General features: G+C 36.1%; 1 protein-coding gene across 2 annotated transcripts in view; it reads left to right on the plus strand.

The window, feature by feature from the left end:
• Nucleotides 1–26,769, plus strand: part of DICER1 (dicer 1, ribonuclease III) — a 66,180-nt gene that overhangs the window by 34,446 nt on the left and 4,965 nt on the right. For both annotated transcript variants that reach the window (XM_033061833.2, XM_033061829.1), the window contains exons 11-28: nucleotides 2,720–2,852; nucleotides 3,806–4,048; nucleotides 4,147–4,301; nucleotides 5,540–5,672; nucleotides 6,128–6,203; nucleotides 7,292–7,431; nucleotides 10,960–11,139; nucleotides 11,977–12,190; nucleotides 12,272–12,425; nucleotides 13,914–14,096; nucleotides 14,409–14,514; nucleotides 14,611–14,786; nucleotides 15,072–15,855; nucleotides 17,261–17,416; nucleotides 20,578–21,460; nucleotides 23,471–23,739; nucleotides 26,290–26,452; nucleotides 26,549–26,624. In XM_033061833.2, coding sequence (XP_032917724.1) covers nucleotides 2,720–2,852; nucleotides 3,806–4,048; nucleotides 4,147–4,301; nucleotides 5,540–5,672; nucleotides 6,128–6,203; nucleotides 7,292–7,431; nucleotides 10,960–11,139; nucleotides 11,977–12,190; nucleotides 12,272–12,425; nucleotides 13,914–14,096; nucleotides 14,409–14,514; nucleotides 14,611–14,786; nucleotides 15,072–15,855; nucleotides 17,261–17,416; nucleotides 20,578–21,460; nucleotides 23,471–23,739; nucleotides 26,290–26,452; nucleotides 26,549–26,624 — 4,224 coding nt within the window. The remainder of the gene's footprint in view (nucleotides 1–2,719; nucleotides 2,853–3,805; nucleotides 4,049–4,146; nucleotides 4,302–5,539; nucleotides 5,673–6,127; nucleotides 6,204–7,291; nucleotides 7,432–10,959; nucleotides 11,140–11,976; nucleotides 12,191–12,271; nucleotides 12,426–13,913; nucleotides 14,097–14,408; nucleotides 14,515–14,610; nucleotides 14,787–15,071; nucleotides 15,856–17,260; nucleotides 17,417–20,577; nucleotides 21,461–23,470; nucleotides 23,740–26,289; nucleotides 26,453–26,548; nucleotides 26,625–26,769) is intronic.

Here is a 26,769-nt window from a genome sequence, read left to right on the forward strand (position 1 = left end):
ACCAAACTGTTCAGCAAGATGAACATATTCTGTTAATAAGTCCTGAAGAAATAACAGTAACAGAGTCTTTTGCTGAGCTGAAATGAGTATTTCATTACCCTACAGGGAATGAACAGAATTCTGAAAACTTCTCTGTTCAGCTATGAATGTGATTTAAATCATACTGGTTTTCCACTGTGTATTCTTATATTCTGTGATTTATGCACTACAGAATATCCTAACTGCTGTTGAACCTGACAGAATACAGACTCCAGATAAAATATGTGATCAAGTTCTGCCATCTTTAAGCTTTAGGCACCTTGAGTAGAGGTTATTGGTGGCAAAATATAAAACTATATGTAACATTTTATCCTCTTCTGAAAGCTAGCTCTCAAAATGCTCCTTTACCTCATGTAGCACCTGATTTCAGAATACCTGATATTGTATTGACCATCAGACTTGAGCTGTTGAAACTGAGACTGGGAGCCTTTGGTGGAGAAGCTCACTGTAGGCCCTCTTCAGCAGAGTGCATTTAATTCAAATCAGCTCTGCTGAGGACAGCTATACTTAGGCTATATGTAGGGGAAAGGCTCTACTGAATGAGAAAGTCATGAGTGTTTGAATTAGTGTATCACAACTACTTCCAGTAATCCAGTATGGATCATTAACTGGAATTGAGTTAAAACAGAAGTATTATTTTTCTTAAAACATAGTTATTATGGTAGCATTTAGAATACTATTTTATGAAATCCAGGATGACTGAAGAGGGGCAATATTCATGGCATGAGTTATACTCTGTCCTTTTTTACATTACATTTTTATTATGTGCAATTGATGGATTGGCTCACTCACTGTTGAATTTGGTGTATACAGTTCAGTTCTGGTGCCTATAAACTCTTTTTCAGAATAGAAGACATCTTCTCAAGCCCATTTCCTTCAATTTGCCTTGCAGCACCTCTCAACTCCCTTAAGAGAAGGATTTGAAAGCAGAAGTTCTTGTATCTATTTGAAAAACACCACCTGTTACCTACCACAAATAGTTCTTTTTTTAGTCACAAGGTTGAAGTCCTGTATGTTTCTCAGGAACTTGGTGAAGATTTGCAATGAAGTCTTTATTCAGATGCTTTTAATTGTCCAATTCTATACAAGTGAACTAAAGTAAGAATGTTTGAGATGTTTAGTAGGTACCTAATTTGTATAACCTCACCAAAATGCCATGTTGAAAAAGAAATACAAAAAAAAATTCTGTCCAGTTATTAACCCATACTTTCTCAGAGTGTCAGTCTCTAGAGCCTAGACTGCATACAGAAATGTAACTCCATTTGGCCTTGAGCTAACAAGCCACATTTGCACTTCAGCACAGGAGGATCCTTCCAGTCTGTTCCCTAAGGATGGCGAGCTGTATGCCTCTTGTCTGTCCTCTTGCCTAGCTCCCTCTTCATTCCACTTATAACAGATTGCAAAGGAGGAAAGCCTTCAAGGTGTTTTATGTTCCCATAGATTTTGTTTAAAACAGGAACTAGGAAAGGGGACAAGACTTAGGAGTTTTTCAAGGGTCAAAAGAGCCATTTTCCCTCTGGTTTGGCTGCAGCTTGCTGGGCAGATGGTAGGCTTGTAACTGGGGACTGGCACAGCATCCATCTACTTCTGTGTGAGGCAGAAGTGCTAGAGATTTTTTTGGGGAAAGGTTTGAGTTACTGCTGGAGGTATAGAGAGGCAGGCTGTTCTTTGGCTGTGGGGAGCACCTGGTGATGGACATAATGGATATGCCTTGAGCAGACTAGTACTGGGCTGGCTGTGGTGACACATGCAAGGGATTGTTTGTTGTATATAATCCCTTGGTTTTTATTGGCTCTCGTGTTCAAAAGCCTGTTGCAGTTGAGTAATTCCAAATTCTGTTGATCCTGAAAAATGATCAACTAATGATGCTCCAGCATACTTACTTTGATTGCACACTGTAATTGTGGTTTTAAATCCATAAATGCCTCATTCTGTAAATTAGTGCATTCTTTATTTAGTTGAGCAATCTTCTACTTTATCTCTGAAATCAGAACACTGCAGAAGCCAGCCTTTCCTGCTTCTGTCACATAAAGAATAAACTGAGTGGAAATAAAGTGAGAACCTGAATGCTCCTCACATCCGTGTTGAGTATTCCTTTTAAAGAATTGTATAATGTTCTGTATTTGGGTTAATTTCAAAAGTAGTGAACATCTCACTGTGTGGGCTGAACATCACATGAGAAAAACAGGTCAACATTTTGTCACCAGTGTGCTTGAACAGAATGTATATTCTAATGTTAAGTAGAATTACAATCTTACATTTTAACCTAGAAGTTAACGTTTTTATACTGAAGAAACATACTTTTGTTGAGGAAGCAGTTACAGGTCTTCCTTCTAAAATATGCTAGAGTTTACAGAAAAAATTAACGAAGTAATTTTGAGTAGAGTGCTTTAATAACAGGGAGCCTTAGAGTAATAGATTGTTTTAAAAATACCGAGTTTTACCATGATGGGTCTGAAATGTGTGTGATGCATGTGCACTCCTTGTGTTTCTTATGCAGTCTGTCTTGCGGTAACGTTACAGAGGTTAATCTTTTGGAGAAGACTGCAGTCAGTTTATGTGTTAACATGACTTAATTGTTATGCTTCCACTTTCCCTTTTAATGTAGGTCTTACAAATAACAGATTTTCATTCATTTTGTAGGTTGTGTAACTTCTAAAAACACATGTAATATTTTTAGGTTGATAAAAGAAGCTGGCAAGCAAGATCCAGAACTGGCTTACATCAGTAGCAATTTTATAACTGGACATGGCATTGGCAAGAACCAGCCTCGTAACAAGCAGATGGAAGTAGAATTTAGAAAACAGGAAGAGGTAACTTAAAGAAAAAAAATGTAAACTGGCAATGCCCTTTTTGGGTGTGTGTGTGTGTCTTTGAAAACAAAATAAATCAACAGGCAGAGTCTGGGGCACAGTCATTGGACATTTATAGCTTTTTTTTAACATATATACTTACTTACTAGAGATACAATAAAAGCATGTTTGGAGATATTGATATGTCACACTACACAAACAGAAATTAAAACTTCATGTAAAATTATGTTTATATCTAGTTAGATCAATATCTAATTTTTCTGCATTGTGTTAGTGTAAGATAATAATATGTAAAGAATGTCAGGCTAACTGACATTTTCAGTAGTTAAGCTGATTTTGATGTTTATTTTTTCTAAATTATTAAAATTTCTAAATCAAAAATTTTTTTTCTTAGTTTTATTAATCATTTAATGTTATAAATGTTAAACACCCACCCCCCCCTAATTTTGCATCATTTAAAGCTCATCCTGGCTGGGTTGGTCTCCAGACACCACACTTTTCTTTAGTAATGTTTTGTATATAGTATAAATATTAGAAGTACCAGCTCTTGAATGTGCTCTATTCCCTGAGGATGCTTGAGCCTCAGGAGTGTTTGGGAAAAGATGGTGTTCTGAGAACAGCATTTGTTTTTTCTTTAATACCACCACTGAAAACTCTTAAGTAAATAGGGGTATCCTCTCTATTGCTAGGTGTTATAGTAGCATCTTAGACACACTTGATTCCACATACCTGATTTTATTCCTAGCAGTTTGCTGGTTCTGATAAATAGAACTTTTTAATAACTAAATTCTTAATGTTTCCAAAAAGAGTGTAATATTTTTTATATTTTCATGTCTAGACATGTTTTTGGGGGTGTTTGAGCCACTCATCTTGGTTTTCCTGCCCTTGTTGAATCTCATGATGGAAACAGATCTTTGACTAATATGTCAAATTTGTCTTAATTGTTTTTGCAGGTTCTTAGAAAATTTCGAGCACATGAGACCAACCTACTTATTGCTACTAGTATTGTAGAAGAGGGTGTTGACATACCAAAATGCAACTTGGTGGTGCGTTTTGATTTGCCCACAGAGTACCGTTCCTATGTGCAGTCAAAAGGAAGAGCTAGAGCACCAATTTCCAATTACATTATGTTAGCAGATACAGACAAAATCAAAAGTTTTGAGGAAGATCTTAAGACATACAAAGCAATTGAGAAGGTATGAGGTCTAAGGAATGGGCCTGGGTTTTTTTAAATGTATCATAGTACTTTTTAAGGGAAAAATCTCTCATCATGTTCTGTTCTTCAAATGTTAAGATCCTCCGAAACAAATGTTCAAAATCTGTCGATGCCAATGAAACTGAAACTGAACCCATTGTTGATGATGATGATATCTTTCCACCCTATGTATTGAGGCCAGATGAGAACAGTCCAAGGGTTACTATTAACACTGCTATTGGACACATAAATAGGTAAGAGGTATATTCACTTCTTACTTCATGTCATTGAATAAAATGCATGAACTGGGGCATTTTACACGTTTCCTCTTTGGCATCTTCACAGAATCTTCTCTCCTAGACAAAGTAGTCACAGAGGTTTGAAGGAATTATTTGCTTTCTTTATCCAACCAGAGGTTCTAGCTCTGATAATAAATGTAGTGATGTTGATTCCTGTTTAACTAAAAGTTTCCCTGAAAACATTCGGCTTCAAAATGTGTAACAAATTTGCATTTTTGCTCTTGTCAAAGTAGTTTTAAAAAATAAATAAATGAACTGTTAAAACAGTAGTTAAATCTTCCAGTTCTAATGTTTGTTTGTATTCACCATCTGTTGTCATCTTTACAAACAAAACCACTTTAATTAAAGTCCTCAAGATGGGATGGGAGCTACTCAAATACCAACTCTGTTAGGCAGTGGTAATTAGAGGAGGTTCTCAGTGGCAGGAAGACAAAAAAGACAAAAGAAGATGATCCAGGGAGCTGTGGACCCGTCAATTTAACTACAGTCATGTGGAAGGCTATGGCCTAAGTCCTCATGGCATCAGTTTTTAAGCTCATAAAGAAAAAGGGGTTGGCAGAAACCAACCAAGTTTTACTGAGGGCTTTATATCTCCAGTGTGATGAAGTGGTTGACTATGAAAAGCAGTGAATGTCATTTACTGAAGTAAAGCTTGTGGTGCAATTGCCAAAGTACTGTCTTAGTAGCTAGATTCTTGAGAAGCAGACCATTTTGATGGTCTGGAAAATAAAGCCTGTCAAAGCAGTCAGATTTGAAGGATGAATGGCAGATTGTAAATGGTTCAAAGGCTGTCTGGCAGCTGGTTATACGTGGCATTACTTCTGGACTGTTAGGAGGTCCAGCACAGTTTTAACATCAGGATGTTTGCATTTAATACCAAGTGGGAAGGGAGGAAAAGCAGGAGGGCAAATCCATGATAAACAGGAGACATAATGGGAACCCTGGGACCTGGCAGGAAATAGCCTTGTGCATCCTTACAAGCTGGAGTGACCTTTCTGGAGACCAGGTTTATAATAAAGGACTTGGAGATCTTCTGGTCAGAATTTAGTTGAATATGAGTCAGTAGTGTACCTTTACAGTGCCTGAAATCATCTTCTCTAGCAATTCATACTAGTAAGATAAGGTTCCACTGAAATGTGTTTAGGTTTCAGTTTGCAGGTTTTGATGATGTGTGAAATGTTTTGTCAACTCAGGTACTGCGCTAGATTACCAAGTGACCCATTTACACACCTGGCTCCCAAGTGTAAGACCCGGGAACTACCTGACCATACATTTTACTCTACTCTCTACTTGCCAATCAACTCACCTCTTCGAGCTTCAATTGTTGTAAGTATTTGGGGAAGGAAGAGCATGGAAATACACGAATATGTTCGACTAAGAATTGGTTTGTGCCGTTTCTAGATTTAGTTTCATTGTTGGTAATGAAAACTAGTTTTTGTTGTATTGTATTCTCTAACTGGTTTTAGATCACTGTCTGTTTTTATTAAAATTCATTCTCCATCAGTTACTGTTTATGCCAAAGGCAAAAATATTTTGATATTTTTCCCTGTACATTGTTGTTTCATGTACTTGTGCTTTATTGGTTTTGATCAATAGTGTAGTTGAGTTCTTGCAATTTTATTTTCCATGGAAAAACATGGAATATCTTCACAAAACTGTCATCAGTATGTTTTTTGCAAAAACTTTGCTTGCCTCAAATCCTTGTGTTAAACTAAACATATAGTTTACATAAGTAACTTGCTAGTAACCAAAGTTTTTACGAAGTATTTAAATGTTTATAGGGCCCTCCAATGAGTTGTGCAAGACTGGCTGAGAGAGTTGTTGCTCTTATTTGCTGTGAAAAACTTCACAAAATTGGTAAGAACTGGAAAAGCAACCTCTTTGTTAAGGTGTATTTCATAGTTGAGAAATTGCATATGATATGCATGTTAAATATGTACGTGTCCTTCTGCTGTAGGCATCTATTGGAGCTTTCTTTTGCTTGCCTTGTTTTGTGATGCAGTCATGTACTTACTAATTTAGCTTGCACCTTTTGTAAGCTGAAGTTAAATTTTCCAGGGAAATCTGGTTATTTAACAAATTTTGTATTAAACAGTAAAAGCAACTTTACTACAAGAGACAAAGATTTTGGCACTGAATATACTTGTTTTTTGGAAGATACTGATTGTAGGTCAGGTCATCCTACAACCAAAAGAACATGATTTTTAAAGTGAATTGTGACAAAATACAAAATACACAACCCTGAATTTATTGCTTTCTCTACTATGTTCTAAGTCATGGTCCAAAAATAGGACATTGCAGGACTACTTCAGCTCTTTTTTCTAGTAAGTGTAATGGAGTATGTTCTTCATTGTGGAACATTTTAAAGATGATTCTGTGTTACTGTTTTTTTATGAAGTACAGAAGTATTTATGTATTTTTTAAGCAAAAAAGAATTGTACGTCTGGGGTTTATATTTTTTTTCTGAGTTAAACTTTTTGAACACTGAATTCATACCAACAAATGTGTCCAAGAATGGCACCCTGATGGTGGCTCAACCCATGTTGGAAGTGCACATTCAGCAGCAGTAATTTGCTTTTTAGAGTAATAGAGAAATATAAATTTTCCCTCTTCCTTTGTTTAACTCCATCTGAGTGATTTTAAAATAAGTGTTTCAATCAAAGATCGCTTTTTATGGGCAAAAAGAGTTATTGGAAATTTTTGTTATAGAATTCAATTTTTAAATATAAGAGGTTTTATACTACAAATAAGCATTTTTGCCCAAAATTCGGTCTTTAGCACTCTTTCCCCCAAGTTGCATTTTGGAGCCTTGCAATATTCCATGTGCTTTAAAACCTTACATATGAGGTGTTTACACAAGCAATCTCACTACTGTGTAGAATCTGAAGGAATTGAGATTTGATTGTTCATAATACTATTTCTTTGTACCCTTTCTTAATATTCAGGTGAACTGGATGATCATTTGATGCCAGTTGGTAAAGAAACGGTTAAATATGAGGAGGAACTTGATTTACATGATGAAGAAGAAACCAGTGTTCCAGGAAGGCCAGGCTCTACAAAACGAAGACAGTGCTATCCTAAAGCTGTTAGTATCACTTCCTGCTGTCCAGATCTCTGATCTAATGCTTTATGTGCTAATAAAACAGAATTGCCAACTCTTGCTCTTAGTTGATTAGAAATTTTTAGAAGTCTTGTACTTATAGTTGAAATACTTTGCTGTTCTCATTCTGTGGAAGCCTGCAATGCTACCTGAGTTTATGGTACCACATGCTTTGGGAGCATGCCTGTGAGCTCAAAGAACATTCACCTTCTCTAGGGCTTGTTGGCAAATACTTACTTGTCTAATATGAAAATAACTGAGGAAAATATTCCTTCATTAATAATCTCTAAAATCGTTACATTATTGGCTTTCAGGACAAATAATTGAACACTAAAGATGTGCCCCGGGCTAAATACAGAAATATGTTTGGGGGGTTTTTTTGGATGCTTGGTTTAGTTTGGCAAGTTTACTGGTTGAACACAGAATTTCATAATTCCTGGTTTAACTCTTATAATATCAAATAAGTGTACTTTTATTTTTTTTTCACTTTATATTTAATATTATACTTGATCTGTTGAAAGAGTCACATAAGGAAATAAAGCTCTGTGTTAAGTCATGTATTCACAGTCTGTTACAACAAGTTTCAACCACACCGGCTTTTAAAATTGGACTTCTTAAATGGTATTTGTCGGGGAATTGGAAATACTATAAGAGAAAATAAGAAGCTTTGTCAGAGTATTTTGCAACTGGAACCTTTTTCCTCTGCAGTTTTTACAGGTTCTGTGTAAAGTCTTTTGAATAGGACAGGTAACTCATATAAAATCTGATAATCTTTGCATTTTACAAAGATGCACAGTTTGCATTTTTGCACAGTATTTTTTGTTACAAGTGCTTTTCTCTGTCCTCTTACCTCACTTGGTAAAACTGTTGGGATAGAGGTGATTCATAAAATGCAGGATTATGGTATCTCATTCAGAGGAGTTGATTTGTCAAGTGATGCATCATTCTTTCTCAGTTATTTCTTTTTTAATAGGCAGTCTAAGAATACTTTCCTCTTGCCTTTGTCCCAACTTCTCACATCTGGAAAAAAAGCTTTGGCAAATGTTTAAGGTCTGCAAGATCCTCTTGGGTTTAATGTAGTTATTAAATTTATGAGTAATTTTCCATTAAACCAAGGCCATAGTTTTACTGCAGTGTAACTTTAAAATCCAGGACTACATGTATTGCAATTTAGTTTTAGATAAACAGGAGGATCATTTTGAGACCTGCAAAGTAATGAACTTCTACCAAACATAAAGCATGGTTTCTTAACGTCTATGACAAATATGAGCTGCACAATTAAAAGTGCTTGTGGCTGTTGCAAGTATTCACATCTGCGAGCTAGAATTGTAATGAGAAGACTCATATAGTGTAGTGGGCAAAGGGGCAGTGTGTTGAATTTTGTTTATGTGTTTATCCCAAAAAACCGCTTTTGATACTTTTAAACAATTCTGCTGGAAAAAGAATCTGTGTCAATGAAACTGTAAGTTTAGTCAAGTTTTTTATTTTTCTCTGAGTACACACATTTTTCTTTTTACCTTTTTTTTTCCTGTTCTACTGTTAAGTTCCAAAGGTCTTAGACATAAAATATGCTCTAGTGTTACTGGTTAAATGTAGACATTTCCATCAAAGCTTGTTTCAATCTGCTTAATGTGAGGAGAGGCATGTTTTGCCTTCATCCACTATTGCAGAAAGGAAGGTTCTAAGCACACCCAAAAGTGAGCTTAAAACAAAAACAAGGTTAAATGTTGTGATCCAAAGCAATAATGCAACTTTATATGTCATAAAAGAGTAAGGAAAGAGAGAAAATAGGAAAGTCAGAAGATACCCAGAATATTTGCAAGAAGCACAAGGAAGAGGCTACCACTACCATGGGTCCAGCACTGGCTCACAGAGTGCGATGGGGCAGATCTGCATCAGGTGTGCTGTGTCTGTCTTTGGTGAAGTCCCTCCCAGAGCAGTCAGGCTTGCCAGTGAGGGAGCAGAGCAATGGCAGCAGGACCAGCATGGGGTTGGGGGCACAAGCAGCCTCACAGGACAGCACAGACAGCAAAGATTCCAGCTCTGTGTAGATTTGGGAGCACCTGTGGCAGGTTGGGCACTTGCTTATAGAGGATTTTGAGAGTGGCAAGGGCAGGTCCACCTCATAAAGTTCATTGACTGGCTCTCATGATGTATCAAAAGTTTGCTGCTTGCTGCATCAACTGCAAACTATTTTAATAATTTTCAAACAGGGTCCTTCATTTTCTAAATCAAAGCAGTGTCTAAGGTTTTTGTTAGAGACAATTTGAAACTTAATTTTTCAAACAGTAATCTTCAAAGAGGCAATGGCGAAACATTCCTTACTTTTACTTGTTCATGACATTCCACCCCATGGTTCTACATTGCCTTGAGGAACATGGATGTAGGCTTTTTCTCCCATGGTGGTGATACAAATACAGCAAACAGAGGGGAAAAGTGAGATGAATAAGTGTGTTATCATGCACATAACCAGGCCAGTGCTAACAATTAAAAATACAAATCCAGTGACAGTTGCAACTCTTTATATGTGCTAACCACTTTCCCCATCTTGTAAGCTCTAAAGACTTTGGAAGGGTAGTAACCCATGATCTATGTTCTCATCCATCAAACCAGTCTCGTGTTTGTATAGATTGAATAGTTTGCATGGTTCTCCAACTTGATCTTTCTTTCATCTTGGCTGAAGCCTCCTCTATTGAGGATGAGGTCTTACGGATGACAATGCAATACTCAGTTAAAGGAAGAATGTGTTGGAATCAATACCCCTTTGTTTTTCAGTAGTCAGTAACTGTGATCTGTACTTGCTCCCAAGGGTTAGGGGTAAGGCTTGACATTGGTTAAAGGAGTGAGGAAGAGTTGGGGCAGCACCTAATAGAGATAGATGGTGAGTTTCTTTCCCAAATGCCCACCCATATTGTACCTTCATCATCAGTACATGACTGTCTTCAGGAGGTCCAGTCCTAATAGATTTGTAGGGAAGTGTCCCAAAACTAACCCAAAACTACTAGAGTTTCAATTGCTTTCTTCTTCCCCAGCCAACAGCACCTTACCTTAGCAATCTCGAGGTTGGTCATGTCCAAAAGCACCCACCACCAATATACCTTTATTTGAGGGAATGAGTTCATCTAAAGAGGCATCTTCAACTTTGAGGGCAGACTTTTGAGCTCCACTATCTACTAGAAAAGTTACAAGAACTTGATGGGAACCTATAGGATAGGTTGCTAGTAAGTCTCTTTCAGAATTTTTGGTGAGTCTTATGTAAAACCACCCTCTGTCCCCCAGCTCACCTACTGAGAACAAAGGAAATCTCATTGGCTGCCATGCCAGGCTGCTGGCCAAACATTTTTGCTTAAGAAAAAAAAACCACTGCTTGACCCCAGAATAATTCCTTTTTATTTCTTATTTTTAGCAATGTGTTTCCAAATAAACCTTAGAGGACTTACTCAAAGAATAATAGCTAGATGAACTTTACTGATTTTTATCATGTTGAAGCTTTTCTTTTTTTTTTTTTTTCAGATTCCGGAGTGTTTGAGGGATAGTTATCCCAAACCTGATCAACCCTGTTACTTGTATGTAATAGGAATGGTGTTAACGACTCCTCTACCTGATGAGCTCAACTTCAGGAGACGAAAGCTATATCCTCCTGAGGATACAACAAGATGTTTTGGCATATTGACAGCCAAACCTATACCTCAAGTAAGGAGTCTATTTCTTTTCCTTATTCTGCATCCCTTGCAACCTGTTATTTTCCACTTACTTCTCCCAACAAAGAGTTGGAAATGACCATAAATGGTGCTTGTATCAAGTAACCTCCAGAAAATAAGCAACACTATCCATCCAGTCAAGTCACCACTTACCACTTCTTTTTCTGTCTTTAGGGATGGAACAAGCTATTTTTGCCAAACTTTTGGTTTAGAAATTTAGTATTTTGCATTGGCAAAATCAAGATGTCTGTCCTTTTTTGTATGAGGTCTCATAGGAGTAGATATACCAGCTACAGAGTTGGCCTGCAGTGCACTATGTTATCTATACAAAAGCTATGGTAACGAATCTCTCAGCATTCCTGGTCTGCAGCAGCAGCAGAGAAAGTGGGCCGTGTTAATTGAAATTGGCACTACTTGCTTCAGAAAATTTTTATTAGTCATTTATTTTTGGTGAGACTCAGCTGAGGAAGATTTTTTCGAATTGTATTTTCTGTTGTCCACGTAAGAAGGCATTTGAGGAATATCTGGCTTTCACAGTTCTTTCTTCATAACAGAAAATACTTTGTTTTCTGCTTAGTTTTATAAAGACAAGAGCTGTAAAACACAAGGAGAACTATTAAAAAATCCGAATCGGTCATTCTTTAACATTCAGAGTCTTATCTGTAATTGAAGGGTCATCATAGTTCAAAATTCTGATCCTATTTGATCTGGTTTTCTGTGGAGTCAGTCAAGCATTACTTCAAAATCTGCACTAAACAGACAGTGCTCTATAAAGGAGTCCCACTTTGGATTTTCTTTTGTGATTTCTTTTGATTTTGTTCTTGTTTAGATTCCTCACTTTCCTGTGTATACTCGCTCTGGAGAGGTTACAATATCCATTGAGCTTAAGAAATCTGGTTTTACTCTGTCTCTGCAAATGCTTGAGTTGATAACACGACTCCACCAGTACATTTTTTCACATATTCTTCGTCTCGAGAAACCTGCACTAGAGTTCAAACCTACAGAAGCTGATTCAGCCTATTGTGTTCTACCTCTAAATGTTGGTAAGAACAAAAATTTTGTGATTTACAACTTGTCAGAGAAGTTCAGCCTGGAAAACTGAGTTGTGCATTTTCTTTTTTAAGTTGATGACTCCAGCACTTTGGACATTGACTTTAAGTTTATGGAAGACATTGAGAAATCTGAGGCACGTACAGGCATTCCCAGTACACAGTATACAAAAGAAATGCCTTTTATTTTCAAGCTAGAAGATTACCAGGATGCAGTTATCATTCCACGGTGAGTACTCTACATAGTTTAGGTGTGTACCTCTTGTATTTATACTAACACTTATAACATGGGCCTGTTAGTATCTGTAGCAGAATTGCTTTTTAAGAACTGTATGCTCTTAGTCTGAAGGTATCTGGTAGTGTTTCAAGTAATTTAAAGATTTTTTTAAAATTAATAATTAATCATAATTAGTAGGATTTAAGTGTTTATGCATCCCAAGATTCATTAGATTTTTATAAGGCATAGAAGAGCTCACCAGAAAACCTACATAGTATTCTGATAAAACACTGCAACTTCATCAAGAAGGGGCTTACTGGAAACTGGTTTTAGTCTGGAAGATTGCATGGGTGTCCTGTTCTCTGGTTACTGCTTATGCACACCAAAGGCCTGCTAAAGGAAGGTATTATGTTGGTAGATGGGAAAATTACAAGTGATGAAGACTATTTAATAGAATCTTCATATTGAGTGATACTCATTTTATGTACTGGATATGCAAAGGTTCTCCAGAATTGCGAGGCTTTGTGGAGACTGTGGACCAACTGGCTTTTGTTATACCTAGTACAATTGTAAATGAAGGTACTGAATAGATAGAGAGTATAAATTTAAGTTTAAACTTTGTGTTTTGGCCTCATCTGTCTCAGACTTTTTTTTTTTTTAAAGAAGCTGAAAAGTCTCATTAGTGATGCGTGAATTTTGTTTGGAGATACTATTTGTTTAGAATTGTTATTTAAATATTTCAGTAGAAATTTAAAATTATACATGCAGCAGGTCAAAGTGTGAAATAATATGCAAATCTAACTTGAATATTGCTTTCATTATTTTTTTATTATTATTATTATTATTGTTATTTTCTGGGCATGTTTATCACCATAGTTTCCAATGAGCCTTGGTAGCCATGAAAAAGATGTTGGCACAGTCTGACTTTAATTTTAATATTCTGCCTGTAATACAGGAACTTGCTTCACTGTCTTTGAAAGGCTTGTGGATTCACCTTGCTATGTACTTGGGGTTTTGTATTTTAAGTTTATTTGTGGGATGACTTGGTTAAAATGCCAGTTTAGATGTGAGGTAGTACAGTCTTTGTATGCAGAGGAACTCAGTTTCTACTGATGTAGAATACCACATTGGAGACTAGATGCTAAAAAGCCAAATTATCAAACTTGATTGTTAGGTGTTTTGAATTAAGAAATTATTGTTTTTAGCATTACTATTGTCTGGAGCTTGATTTTTGTATTACGTATTGAAGACCTAAATCCTCCATTTAATTTAAATGTTTATTTTGTAGATGGAATTTCACAGGTTGTAGATTCTCTTTATTTTGTCTTAAAGTACATTTCTCATTTAGCATTTGAGTTAGCCAAATAAATGATTTCTACAACAAAAAAGCCCTTATTAACCAAAAGTCTCAAGTGCACTGTTTAACTGTGTATCTCCTAACCATGTTAGAACATGAAGAACTTAACAAAAACTTTATTGTAATGCCAATTTTTTTTTTAGATATCGAAATTTTGATCAGCCTCATCGATTCTACGTAGCTGATGTATACACTGATCTTACTCCACTCAGTAAATTTCCTTCCCCTGAATATGAAACTTTTGCTGAATATTATAAAACAAAATATAATCTTGATCTTACCAATCTTAACCAGCCACTGCTGGATGTGGACCACACATCTTCAAGGTAACAACAATCGTATTTTGTGTCTAATGTTTGTAGTTTGACAGTGAAGTGCCTTTTTTTTTCTTTAAAATATGGGATAAAGCTGAGGGTTTGTGTCTTCCAAAATAATTACTGATTTATTTTTTGTTCTTGAGAGATACCTGATTTGTGTAACAAGAACTATGAATTGAGTCTGTTTTTTCCCAGAGGTAATAGAGCTGTCACTTCACAGTGCATTGAAGTTGAATGCTAAGAAACTTAAGAAAGTTTAGGCTAGTAAGTTCTATTCATTAATTATGTACTTACACCAGAGTATTTTCACATGGTTTTTAGACTTAATCTTTTGACTCCTCGCCATTTGAATCAGAAGGGAAAAGCACTTCCATTAAGCAGTGCTGAGAAGAGGAAAGCAAAGTGGGAAAGTTTGCAGAATAAACAGGTAAAATAGAAGCATCTAATTTGAGTGGACTTTCTTAATGGTGATCTGATAGCTACCTTTACAAGGAAAATTCTTTTCTTCGCCCTCCTTTCCCAGATACTGGTTCCTGAGCTCTGTGCTATACATCCTATTCCAGCGTCATTGTGGAGAAAAGCGGTTTGCCTCCCCAGCATACTTTACCGCCTGCACTGCCTTTTGACAGCAGAGGAACTAAGAGCTCAGACAGCCACTGATGCTGGTGTAGGGGTTAAATCACTTCCTGCAGATTTCAGGCATGTATTTTTTCAATAAGTACTTTTCAGTATGATGTCTGACTTACTTACAAGGTGGAAACAACTATTACTGCATGAATGATAAAACTGCTAACTCTTGTTTAACTCATGACACTTCTCTGTGAAACACAGTTTATGTGTTTGATTGTGAGAGGTGAAATTACATGTTGCAGTTGCTGTTCTTTTCAGAAGGTAGCTGTGGCTCTTTTAAACATATATGTGGATGTAGTCTTCTTGTCTTCTGCTAATATTTTTTGTTAACAAACCTCCTGTTTACCTTTACAGATATCCTAACTTGGACTTTGGATGGAAAAAATCTATTGACAGCAAATCCTTCATCTCTCTTCCTAACTCCTCTGTAGTAGAGAATGAAAATTACTGTAAGCACAGCACAATTGTAGTCCCTGAAAATGCTGCACATCAAGGTGCTAATAGAACCTCTTCTGCAGAAAACCATGACCAAATGTCTGTGAGTTACAGAACATTGCTCAATGAGTCACCCAGTAAACTCCAAATTGATGTCTCGGTAGAACTTGCAGCAATTAATGGTGTTTCTTATAATAAAAATCTTGCCAATGGCAATTGTGATTTAGTTAACAGAGACTTTTGCCAAGGAAATCAGCTGAATTACTGCAGGCAGGAAATACCTGTACAACCAACTACCTCATATCCCATTCAGAATTTATACAACAGTGAGAACCAGCCCAAGCCCAGCAATGAATGTACTCTACCGAGTAATAAATACCTTGATGGAAATGCTAACAGATCTACCTCAGATGGATGCCCCATTATGGCAGTGACCACCAGTACTTCAAAAGCTATTAATCTTTCAAAAGACAGAGCAGATTCTGAAAAGAGCCCTTGCAGTGGGTACTCCTCAAAAACTCTCGGTCCTAATCCTGGTCTCATTCTTCAAGCTTTGACTCTTTCAAATGCTAGTGATGGATTTAACCTGGAGCGGCTAGAGATGCTTGGTGATTCATTTTTAAAGCATGCCATCACTACATACTTGTTTTGCACTTACCCTGATGCTCACGAGGGACGGCTGTCATACATGAGAAGCAAAAAGGTGAGTAGTAACAATCCATACTATGTAAAAGGCATGCTGTAACAAGCCATATGTGTGAAATTTTTGCTGGAGGGTTGAATGGGAGCAGATTGATTTAATTCCATGGCTTTGTCCATTATATGTTGAGTATCATACATATTAGGAATAAAAATACAGGTCTGTGGGTTTAATATTGCCCTAAGTTGTGATTGATTTAACTGTTTTCTGCACTTCAATTTGAAATCTAAACCAGCTGATTTCAAACCTAAGAAAGGACAGAACTGAATGAAACTAAAAGTTCTGGGTTAGTGAGAGCATTTGGTGCACGGAACCTCTAGAACTGTATTGAGTTGAAGCTCTTTAGTAGCAATGCTTTGAATGAAGGATTGAATTAGCAGCACAGAGCCTTAGGTTGCAGCTTTACTTGACTTTTGTCTCCTCAAGAAGATACTTCCCTTGAAATTTAGCATCTTACTTAAAAATAAGACAACAAAAAAGTCTTACAGAACTGTTGAAACAAAACTTGTGAAAGTATTTTAGAATTAATGTAAACAGTAGGGAATTGAGTCTTCAGTTCTGCTGCTGCTAGAATAATCAACTGTGAAAACTTTTGTTTGTTTTGGTTTTTTTTCCACATGATGTGGTAATTTCAATTAAATGCCAAGGTATTGATTGTCTACCTCTAATAAAATCCATCACTCTGAAAAGGAAATTTTTGTGTTGTTTAATCTTGGAAAATAAGGAGGGCTAAATAAGTTGCACTGTTCAAATAAAAGAAGTGATTGAATATTCAAGTTCAAATTTCAAGACTCTAAAACATGCAGAGTGCATTTAAAAAGAGAAAAAAACATCATTGGTTGATAGTTTAAAAGGAAAAGGAAATATATCTGTATCTGAGAAAACTTTTTTCCCTTCCCTTTAAGATACTTAAAATCATTTTAGAGACTATCAAAATAACATCTGGATTATGACTTAATAAGTGTTATATGGAACTGTTTTTTAACACTTTCTATTGCCAAGGTTTAGGTCAATCTACCTATAAATAAGAACTTTTCATTCCAAATATAGTCTAAATGATGATTATTTATACTGGTAATAAATGACACTAGTACACGTTCTATTTGCTGTTATTTTAGAAGTAGCAATCAGTTTGTTTTGTAAGGAGAATGTAATATATTAAATTTCTTTAACTGAAACAGTCACCCCTAATATGCTTAGCCTCAGATTAAAAAAAAGAGGAAGATGTGTATCTTGCTTTGAGTTGGTTCTACTGTATTATGAAAGCTGAGCTCCCCTTTGAGAGTTGGAGAAAATGCATAATAATACAAGATCCACCTTGATACATAACGTTATTTTGCACCTTTTACCTTTTAGCCTATTTATGTAAATGTATGTCCAAAGGTTTATCAGAATGTTCTTCTTAAAGGTCAGCAACTGTAACTTGTATCGCCTTGGAAAAAAGAAAGGACTGCCAAGTCGCATGGTGGTGTCGATTTTTGATCCCCCAGTCAATTGGCTTCCCCCTGGTTACATAGTAAATCAGGACAAGAGCAACACTGACAAGTGGGAGAAAGATGAAATGGTATGAATTTATTTAACTGTGTTGACAAGTAGTTATTTGTGTCTCTCTATTCTTTCACCTCTACCTCGTCCCACCACCCCCAGTTATTTTGCTGTTTTCAGCAAAGAAAAGGTAAATCCATATATTTATATTTTCTTTCTAAAACTTCTCTGTAAGAAAATGAGAGGAAAACTGATTCTAACCAGAACCTGAAGTAAGGAAATTTATTGCACATCATCCAGTACTGAGTGTAGATATGAATGGAGGAGCAAAGAAGAAAAGCTTTTCTGATGATATTTAGCCTGCTCCCAGGAGTTTTTCAGAAGTTTCTGCTGGAAATTTTAAATGGTATTATCATCACTTCTTTAGCTGTAATATATTCAGGCAGAACACTGTCTACTTTTTAATAAGTAGTGAGTTCACCTTTACAGAATATATGAAAAAGTGTTGGTGTTTTTCATAGTGCTGATGCAGATTGAAGAGTAGAACTGGCTTGAGATAATGTTCAATATTGATGGCTGGTGGCTACACCATGACTGAAAGCTACTTCTCATGTCAAATACAGTGCTGGCTTAAGCTCTCTCACTGTCTGACACCCTCACTGTCTTATCAAACACTTGACAATGACAAATCTTAATGAGGAAGGGTTCACACTATTTTCTGACATTCTGGGACTAGAAGGACATGTGCAGAAATACCAGCGATCGTAGCAGTCAGTGACATGACGTTGTAGTGTTTCAGACTGGTTTGGAGTTCAGGGGAAGGAGGTAGAAGGACATCTTTCTTCTTCCCTGTTCTGAAGACCACACTCAGACTGTAGAACCACCAGAGGGCACATGAGAGCACTGTTAGGTGGATGTACTGTGCAAATAAATGTTTATTGCAGAATAAAACAACCTGATTATTGTGGTTCTGTACTGTGCCAAGATTTCATTTCAGAGAGACTTCCTGCTATACCTTTCTGGCAAATGAGATAGTACATTTGGGACTGGAGCTAATGGTTGGTTTTTAAAAGGTTTCAGTTTTCCACAACATTTCAGTGGCCTTTTCCTCTGTGGTAGTCACTGCTTATTTGTAAATAAAACATATGATTTCAGACCAAAATGCAGAGAGTGATGCAATTAAAGAGTGGGGGTGGGGGAGTTGTGCCAAGTAGATATTTTGCTTTCTTGGATGTAAATTTAATTCTCCATCCATTGGCTGATGGTCTGTAACTGAAAATAGAGATCTCAATGTGACAAATTAATGCTAAAACATCACAGTCAAGTGTTAGTATATATCAAGCTTTATTAAGGGGAAGAATCTTTCTTCCTTGATTTTATCAAATGGCTGATTGCCAAAAGAGCTTTTAAAAGAACACTTAATATATGTTTTGCATCACCTTTTAATTGGCAATAACTTCCTGAAAATTGGTAAGGTATTATGTAGGAGAAAAATCATTCTGGATTTCATTTATTCATTATTCATATTGTTCATTTATTTTTTTACATGCTAATGACAAAAAAAGTAATGATCAGAATTGCTTTCTGTTTCCTTTAACCACTGCTCATCCTTATCCCTTAGAATTTTTTTCTAATGTACAAGAAGTAATGTACAGACAATGTTAGGATAGTTCATGTAGCTGTCCTGCTACTTACAGTTACATTTTAAGGAATTTGTGAATGAAACCACAGTAAAACTTGCTAATTTGTTCCATGTTTGTAAAAATAGATGCCAAAATCTGTTTTGGAGCATCCATATAGACATGTCCTATTCAGAAACTTTAATTTCAGTAGTAAATGTGATGGGTGGTGTGTAACAAGAAAAAAGCAGCACTTGGCCCTTGTTGGGACTCGTTAAATTAAGTTTTATATTACTACTAGTATAAATAACTAAAATAACTACCAAATAAATAACTAAATCCAGTTTTGGTATCTCTGATCAGTACAAGTTATAGAAGTCCCTTCTCTGTGTGTGTGAGATAGATAATTACAGCAGCAGGAATTCTTTCAGCAGAATGTCTCAACTAAGAACTTCCTTAGCCACTTTTTTTTCCTCTGCTCTCATTACTAAACTTGACAAATCTTGGTCCATCCCAGTGAGGAATACTGAGATCTGTTTGGTCCTTAGTTTTAAGTGCTGCCTGGTGCCCTTTACAGCTGCCACCTCTGGATGGGTGTGCCTTTTGCCCAAAGCATCCCCTATGGTAGCATCTGGTTCAGAGTTTTGCAGGATTTAGTGACTGAACCCTACAATATGACATGCATAGGTTTGGGGCAGATAAAGGCTGTTTCACTTGATTCCAAATGTTGTTGGCATTCAGGACTCAGTCCAGGAAAGTGCTTTGAATCTGATCTTGCTCCTATCAAATTCAGTGGCAGAATTCCTGCTGACATCAGTGTTGCTGTGTTGAGCCTGTTGATAGTCCTTTTGATGTTAGGAAGACTACCAGTACATTTAGCTAATATGTTTAAGTGCTTTCCTGGATAGGAGCCATGGCAAATTGTGAAGAATTATATAGTTTGGGAATAGTTGTGTTCAATTTGTAATTTATGTCAGTCCATACCGATTTGTTCAATGTGAAGAGGGAAAAGACATAAGACATAATTAATTTTGCTGTTGTGGGTGTCTATCTAAGTATTAGATAATTGATGACAATTCTTCCTTCTATTAGTTAGGGCTAGAAGTAAAGCCTGTAAAAAAAAAAGCAAACCTGAGTAAAACCCCACTAAATGCATTTTCCATGTAGAAAGGTGTAGAAAAAAATCTTCAAAACTGCATTGATTCAACATTTGTAATAGCCTTACTTAGCAGCTTGAGAGAAGGATACACCTAGACCTTTCTGATACTTCCTTGTACAAAATTTGTTAATTTAGAATTTTCTGTTGTTTACTTTGGTGTGCAAGTGTATAATGTTTAATGGATATAAAGTTCATTGTGTGTGCCTAACATTCAAGTGCTGTGTGTAGAACACATGCTATTGTAGGTTAGTAACAAAGAGTTTGTATTCCAGAACAATAATTCCAGTCCTTCTGTAAGTTGAGGTTGTATTGTGCATCTGATCAGACAGTGTACTTAGGAACATAAAAAAATCTGTATTATTATTATTATGAGAGACTTTTCAAGTCCTACTCTTCTGATCTTTCTGCAGTAAAAGTATCTCATTTCCTTCTTCAGCACCATTTTTTTGTGTTCTTTCATAGACAAAGGAAAACATGTTGGCAAATGGTAAACTTGATGATTATAATGATGATGAAGAGAATGAAGACCTAATGTGGAGGTTGCCCAAGGAAGAAACAGACTTTGAAGATGATTTTCTGGAGTATGATCAGGAGCATATCAAATTCATTGATAATATGTTAATGGGATCAGGCGCTTTTGTGAAGAAAATTTCACTCTCACACTTTTCAACCACTGATTCAAGCTATGAATGGAAAGCACCCAAAAAGTCATCCATGGGTAATGTTCAGTGTTCATCGGATTTTGATGATTTTGACTATAGCTCTTGGGATGCTATGTGCTATCTGGATCCTAGCAAGGCTGTGGAAGAGGATGATTTTGTAGTGGGCTTCTGGAATCCATCGGAAGAAAACTGTGGTGTTGATGCAGGAAAACAGTCGATCTCCTATGACTTGCATACAGAGCAGTGTATTGCTGACAAGAGCATTGCAGACTGTGTGGAAGCCCTGTTGGGCTGCTATCTGACCAGCTGTGGTGAAAGAGCTGCTCAGCTTTTCCTGTGTTCATTGGGGCTGAAGGTGCTCCCTGTGATTAAAAAGACTGATTGGGAAGGCACTCCGTGTGCTACCAGAGAGAACTGTAACAGTGAGCAGAAAAATCTTTCACCAAATTCTGTTTCTGCTTCTGTAGCAAATTCAGAGCCTTCTCTGTGTAAAGACCTGGAGTATGGCTGTTTGAAGATTCCACCAAGGTGTATGTTTGATCACCCAGATGCTGAAAAAACCCTAAATCACCTTATTTCTGGTTTTGAAAACTTTGAGAAGAAAATAAATTACAGTTTTAAGAACAAGGCTTATCTTCTTCAGGCATTTACTCATGCCTCTTACCATTATAATACCATTACTGGTAAGTTGTTTTCAAAAAGCTCTATAGTTTTTTCTCTATATTGCAAAAGCAAGAGAAGTAGTATCTTGTGTTCCCATATATAGACTTTTTTTTAGACATCACATATTACAATAGTCTTGAAATACATTATCTTAAAAATACTATTTTGATCACTATTTAGAGGGGGATACTAGCTCAATTTACCTCAGTGATTATTCATATTTTGATTTGCTTCAGATAAAGTATATTTACTGAGGCCTCACCAAGTTTTAAGAAACAGCATCAGTGATAAATGCTCTATTGCTAGCTGTGTATGACTGACATTAGATCCTCATTTAAATGGAAATCAGTTCTTGTAGAACTCTGGAAAATTGCCATGTACTTCAGGAAATAGCAGTCATATTTTCCAAATATATTTAGCAGATTTGTTCTGAAATCGAATCCCAAGAATTACACTTTGTCTGTACTTCTGAGTATGAACTGTAGACTGCAGCTTTTATTAGCTGAATAATCTATTGGAGTGCAAAATGTGGAGACTTCCCTTTGAAGCTGTGAATTCAAAGTCTCAATTTAAGTCTAGGCTTTTTATTGAGTAAATATTTAAAACCAAAGTTTGAAGTAATTGGCTAAATCAGACTAAATATTAGTTTCAGATTAACATTTAATGTTTCTGTACATGAGCTCATATTTCTGTGATCTTTAATTGCTCTTGTTTATATTAATTAATGTAATATTTGTTCATTCTTAAACGTGCATATTTTCCTACAATAATATGCAATCAAAAGCAAACTATGGTAAAATTCCAACCCTATTTGTAGTTTTTGGGGAATGTCTTTGCAGTCAGCAGTCTGAATTTTTCCCCATAGTGAATTGGGCCCTTATTCCAAGGAGTGAGAAAGCTCTGCTTCCATTAAAGAAATAAGTAATTTTGAAATGCTACTACATTGAGAAACAGTTTTGACCAAGAACAGAAGTGCTCCTTTGGTTTTTCATTGTAGGGGATATTACCCACATATGTATTTACTTTTTACAAATATTTCACAAAACATATTGAAAGTAAATGATTCCTTCATTTTTAGACGTACATAAATATATATATACACTACCAAAAACCTTGAGGCATAGTGTCCAGTTAAAATTACATTGTTGAAACTGTAGGAAAACTTTTTATTTCATTTTTCTTTGCCAAGTGAGACAACTGTGAATATCTGTTACCTGTGACTTTTTAAGAAGTAACTAGCAGTTGACATCTGGCAGTGTCTTAGATTCAGCTGCTGTAAAAGCAACTTAATGCTAGTCAGTTCACTCTCATGGTAACTTCTTTAGTAGTTTGTCTTCTTCTTTCTCAACCTACCTACCTGTATTTGCATTCAAGAGGGTTTTTAGCTTTTGTTTCTGTTCTAAAAATAGATGTTCTTAGCTCTCTGTTCCCATGACCCCTGTCAATTGTCAAAAAAGCAAAGACTTGACAATTTTAATTTCCAGTTTAAAAGACATATCCTAAATAGGGATCTTTATTGAAAGTGTCTTAGCGCAAATCAGACAAAAAACTCAGATTTTGTGTTCCCCTGCTCTTAATACATTGTTTTTTCTATTAGTTGTTTTTACTTTTTAATTTTTATTTATTTTTTTAGTTTTAACTGCTACAGTTTTCATGTCAGCCTGCCAGCAGGATCTCTTAAATTTGCTTTTTTATATTTCTCATCATGTGAAGGTCTTGAGTAAAAACATTAATTGATTATAAACACAGCTGTTTTTCTAGCTGCCAAATTAACATTTTGTTCAAAATTGATTTTATTATTAGATACAGCTCCTGGCTTTCCTGATTTCCTTTTTTTTAGTATTTCATTAGCAATCTTTTTAAACACAAGGATACTTCTTTTAAGAAACAGATTGTCTTCTCTGAGCATTGGTTAGTTTGTGGAATTTACATGGCACTGTACCAAACTTCTTATCCAGAAAGCCTGGAAAGAATGTGTGTGTTAAACTTAATTGTGGTGTTGTACATTCTTTTATTTCCAATGCTTTAAGATTGTTACCAGCGCTTAGAATTCCTGGGAGATGCAATTTTGGACTACCTCATAACCAAGCACCTTTATGAAGACCCACGGCAACACTCTCCAGGAGTTCTTACTGACCTACGATCTGCTCTAGTCAATAATACCATTTTTGCATCATTAGCTGTAAAGTATGACTACCACAAGTACTTCAAAGCTGTCTCTCCTGAACTGTTTCATGTTATTGATGACTTTGTGCAGTTTCAAATGGAAAAGAATGAAATGCAAGGAATGGATTCTGAGGTTAGTGGAAGTAGAAGAAATATGTTCAGTATCTGATTTGAAGCATGTCACTGGATTTCTTAGCATTTTTGTAATGTTTTATGCACACAGCAGCCAAAGAAGCAGGCTCCCAGTAATAAGAGGATGCAATAAGTAAAGTAAAATACAACATTCGGAAAGTATAAAATCAATTGGAATTGACTGAAATTAATTAATTTGAAAGCCATTTGCCTCTAGGTTTTTCTGTGGCATTTGATTTTAGTTGTAGTTTTGCTCTTGTGTTGTTAGAACAGTGTGGGACACACACTTAGCTTTCTGCTTTCACCAATTGACAGGAAGCACTACTACGACGTTAAATTGTGGTGAAGTTGCTAAATCATGTAGTGCTGACTCAGGGTAGGGTATCCATGCAACACCATGAACAAAGCTACCATGGCACAATGCTGGGGTTATTAAATGTAGTGCACTGACAAGAGATTTCTGCTTTTTTTCTTATGATTTCTACTGAAGGAGATGTTACTGCACTATACTCAAGTGTGTCTGACACATGATCCTAAAGGCATTCTGCTAGCCAGGAAACATTATATGCATCTTTCAAGTAAGCCACTTGAAAAATAGTTTCACTGAAGACCTGCAAACACAGGTCATATTTTGTGCTGTGCGGGAAAGCTGATGATAATGAACCTCTATTTTCTGGAGAATATGGTAAAAGTAATTTATTTACATAAGCTGGTTAGGAAATCTGTGAGAGGAAGGACTTTGAAAGTCGAGTTCTGATCAGGATCTGGAAGAGATGGTCTTCTCATTACCCTTCTTAAAAAGTGTTAGTAGGTGTCCATAATAATTTGTCTTCTGAATAACTGACCAATCTTTTAAAAAAATACTCTGTCTGACAACATGCCAGCACTAAATAAGCATGTTATTTTTGTATTTAGTAATTTTTTTTCTGATAGACAATTTAAAACTTAAGGAGTCAAAATATTTCAGTCACATGTGTTCACAGCCCTTGCACTCTGTTGCAGAGTGGAAACCATGTTTTAAGGAAAAAAATTTTTAAACGTTGAATAAGAAATCTGTCATTGAAGTTTAGATAATATAAATTACCTTAGAAAATTAAACTCTTCTCTCTCTTGTTTTCTCCACAATATGAGTGAAAAGGCTAGGAACTTGTTTTCAGAGCTTACAGTGGTGTTTTTTTGCTTTGTTCAGTTTTTGCAAATATGCAAAAAGAAACTTTCACCAAAGTTGTGACCAAATTGTGTGATAGCTGTTTCAAATAAAATCCTTGTTTCACTCTCCCTACGCCTGCTCCCTATCTTGGTCTGGCACTGAATTACTGAAACTCTTATTTCATCACTTAATGTAAGAGTCTTTGTTTCTGCAGTTCATGCCAGCTAGACTGGTTTCCATGTGTGTCTCCATGTCATCTGCTTTTCTATTTTTTCAAATCTCACTCATGAAACATCTGTCCCTTGCCTTACAGCTCTTAGTTTCTCTCTTCTTCTGTTATTTCAGTATAATGCAAAAGTGCTTCAGTTTACACTTGGTATGAAGTACCCTATTCAGAACAGTTGAACTTGGTTTTTCATGTCAAAATCCCCATTTGTATTGCTGTATGCATCAGGTCTGACTACTTGTGTGATTTACTTCAGATAGAAATATTGGGTGGAACACATTTATGAAGTATTAGGGACACGCTTAAGACTGAATTGGATTTTAAACCCCAAAATGGAGTGAGAGGGTAGCTGCTGGGGGAGAAGACTGACAGGCGGAGTAGCATAATGGTCAAAATCTTTGTTTTCAAGTTAGGAAACTTTGTTTGGAGTTAGGCAAATGTACATTACATGTGTTTAAAGCATTTCAGTAAAGGATTAGATTAGCTCAAGACCTTTAAGACATACGGTTTATTTTTGATAATGACAATAGATTATTGTCTTAAATTGGTAGCATAGAAGAATACACTGCCTGCTGCACTTAAACACCTAGATGTGTCTGTTAGCTCAGCCTGGTGTGGTGTTTCTCAGTTATTAATGTCTTACCTTATTAGCACTTGTTTCATGCTTGTCTTCAGGGGTAAATAAGGTAAGGAGAGGTACATGCAAACTTTCATCCAGAGACTGGACTTAAAGAAATTTTATAAATCTCTTTCTGGGAGGTATATAATGTGTGAACTTTTCCTTTGTTATGGGTAGCTTTCTAGTATTAACTGATAAAAGTCTGGTTCTAATAGGGGAAAACAGACCCATGGTGAAATCCTACAGAATTACCACAGAAGTAATTCACAAAGTATAAAAGTTCCCTGTACACAATGGTGTTTGGGATTTTTTTTCCATATTTGAAAAATGATATGACTAAATAATATAACTAGCTGCTTGGTTTCACTGGGGAATAGAGCAACAGTTTGGCTGTGGAAAGTTGTCAATTAAAAACTTAAAGGAATCATCACAGGATGTAGGATGTAAGGGAGCTTACATTTCTGAAGATCTTTGTTTTACTGTAAGTGAAGCAATCGTTTCTCTCTTTTCCCCTCCCCTTCTGTCTCCCTCCCTTGTCTTCTTTAATTGCCAACAGCTCCGAAGATCTGAAGAAGATGAAGAAAAAGAGGAAGACATTGAAGTACCAAAGGCCATGGGGGATATATTTGAGTCCCTTGCTGGTGCCATTTATATGGATAGTGGAATGTCTTTGGAAATGGTTTGGCAAGTGTACTATCCAATGATGAGGCCACTAATAGGTACTGCCCGTTTTCAGAAAATTACTAATAATTAAGTGCCATCTGCTATGAAAAGAACAAAGCTGATTTTTTTTTTTCACTTTTTCTTCCAAATAGAAAAATTTTCTGCTAATGTGCCCCGTTCCCCAGTGCGAGAGCTGCTGGAAATGGAGCCAGAGACAGCCAAATTTAGGTAAGAATATGCTTTCTTCCATACACACTGACAGAAAGTGTTTCTAAACTGTGCTTCATGAACTACAGAGAATTTTTATATGTCACAAAGTACTTGTAATTTCTTTTGCACTAAGCAGCTAACCTAATCATCGTGTCCACTGTTC

Source organism: Catharus ustulatus, chromosome 6, assembly GCF_009819885.2.
Source record: "Catharus ustulatus isolate bCatUst1 chromosome 6, bCatUst1.pri.v2, whole genome shotgun sequence".
NCBI lineage: Eukaryota > Metazoa > Chordata > Aves > Passeriformes > Turdidae > Catharus > Catharus ustulatus.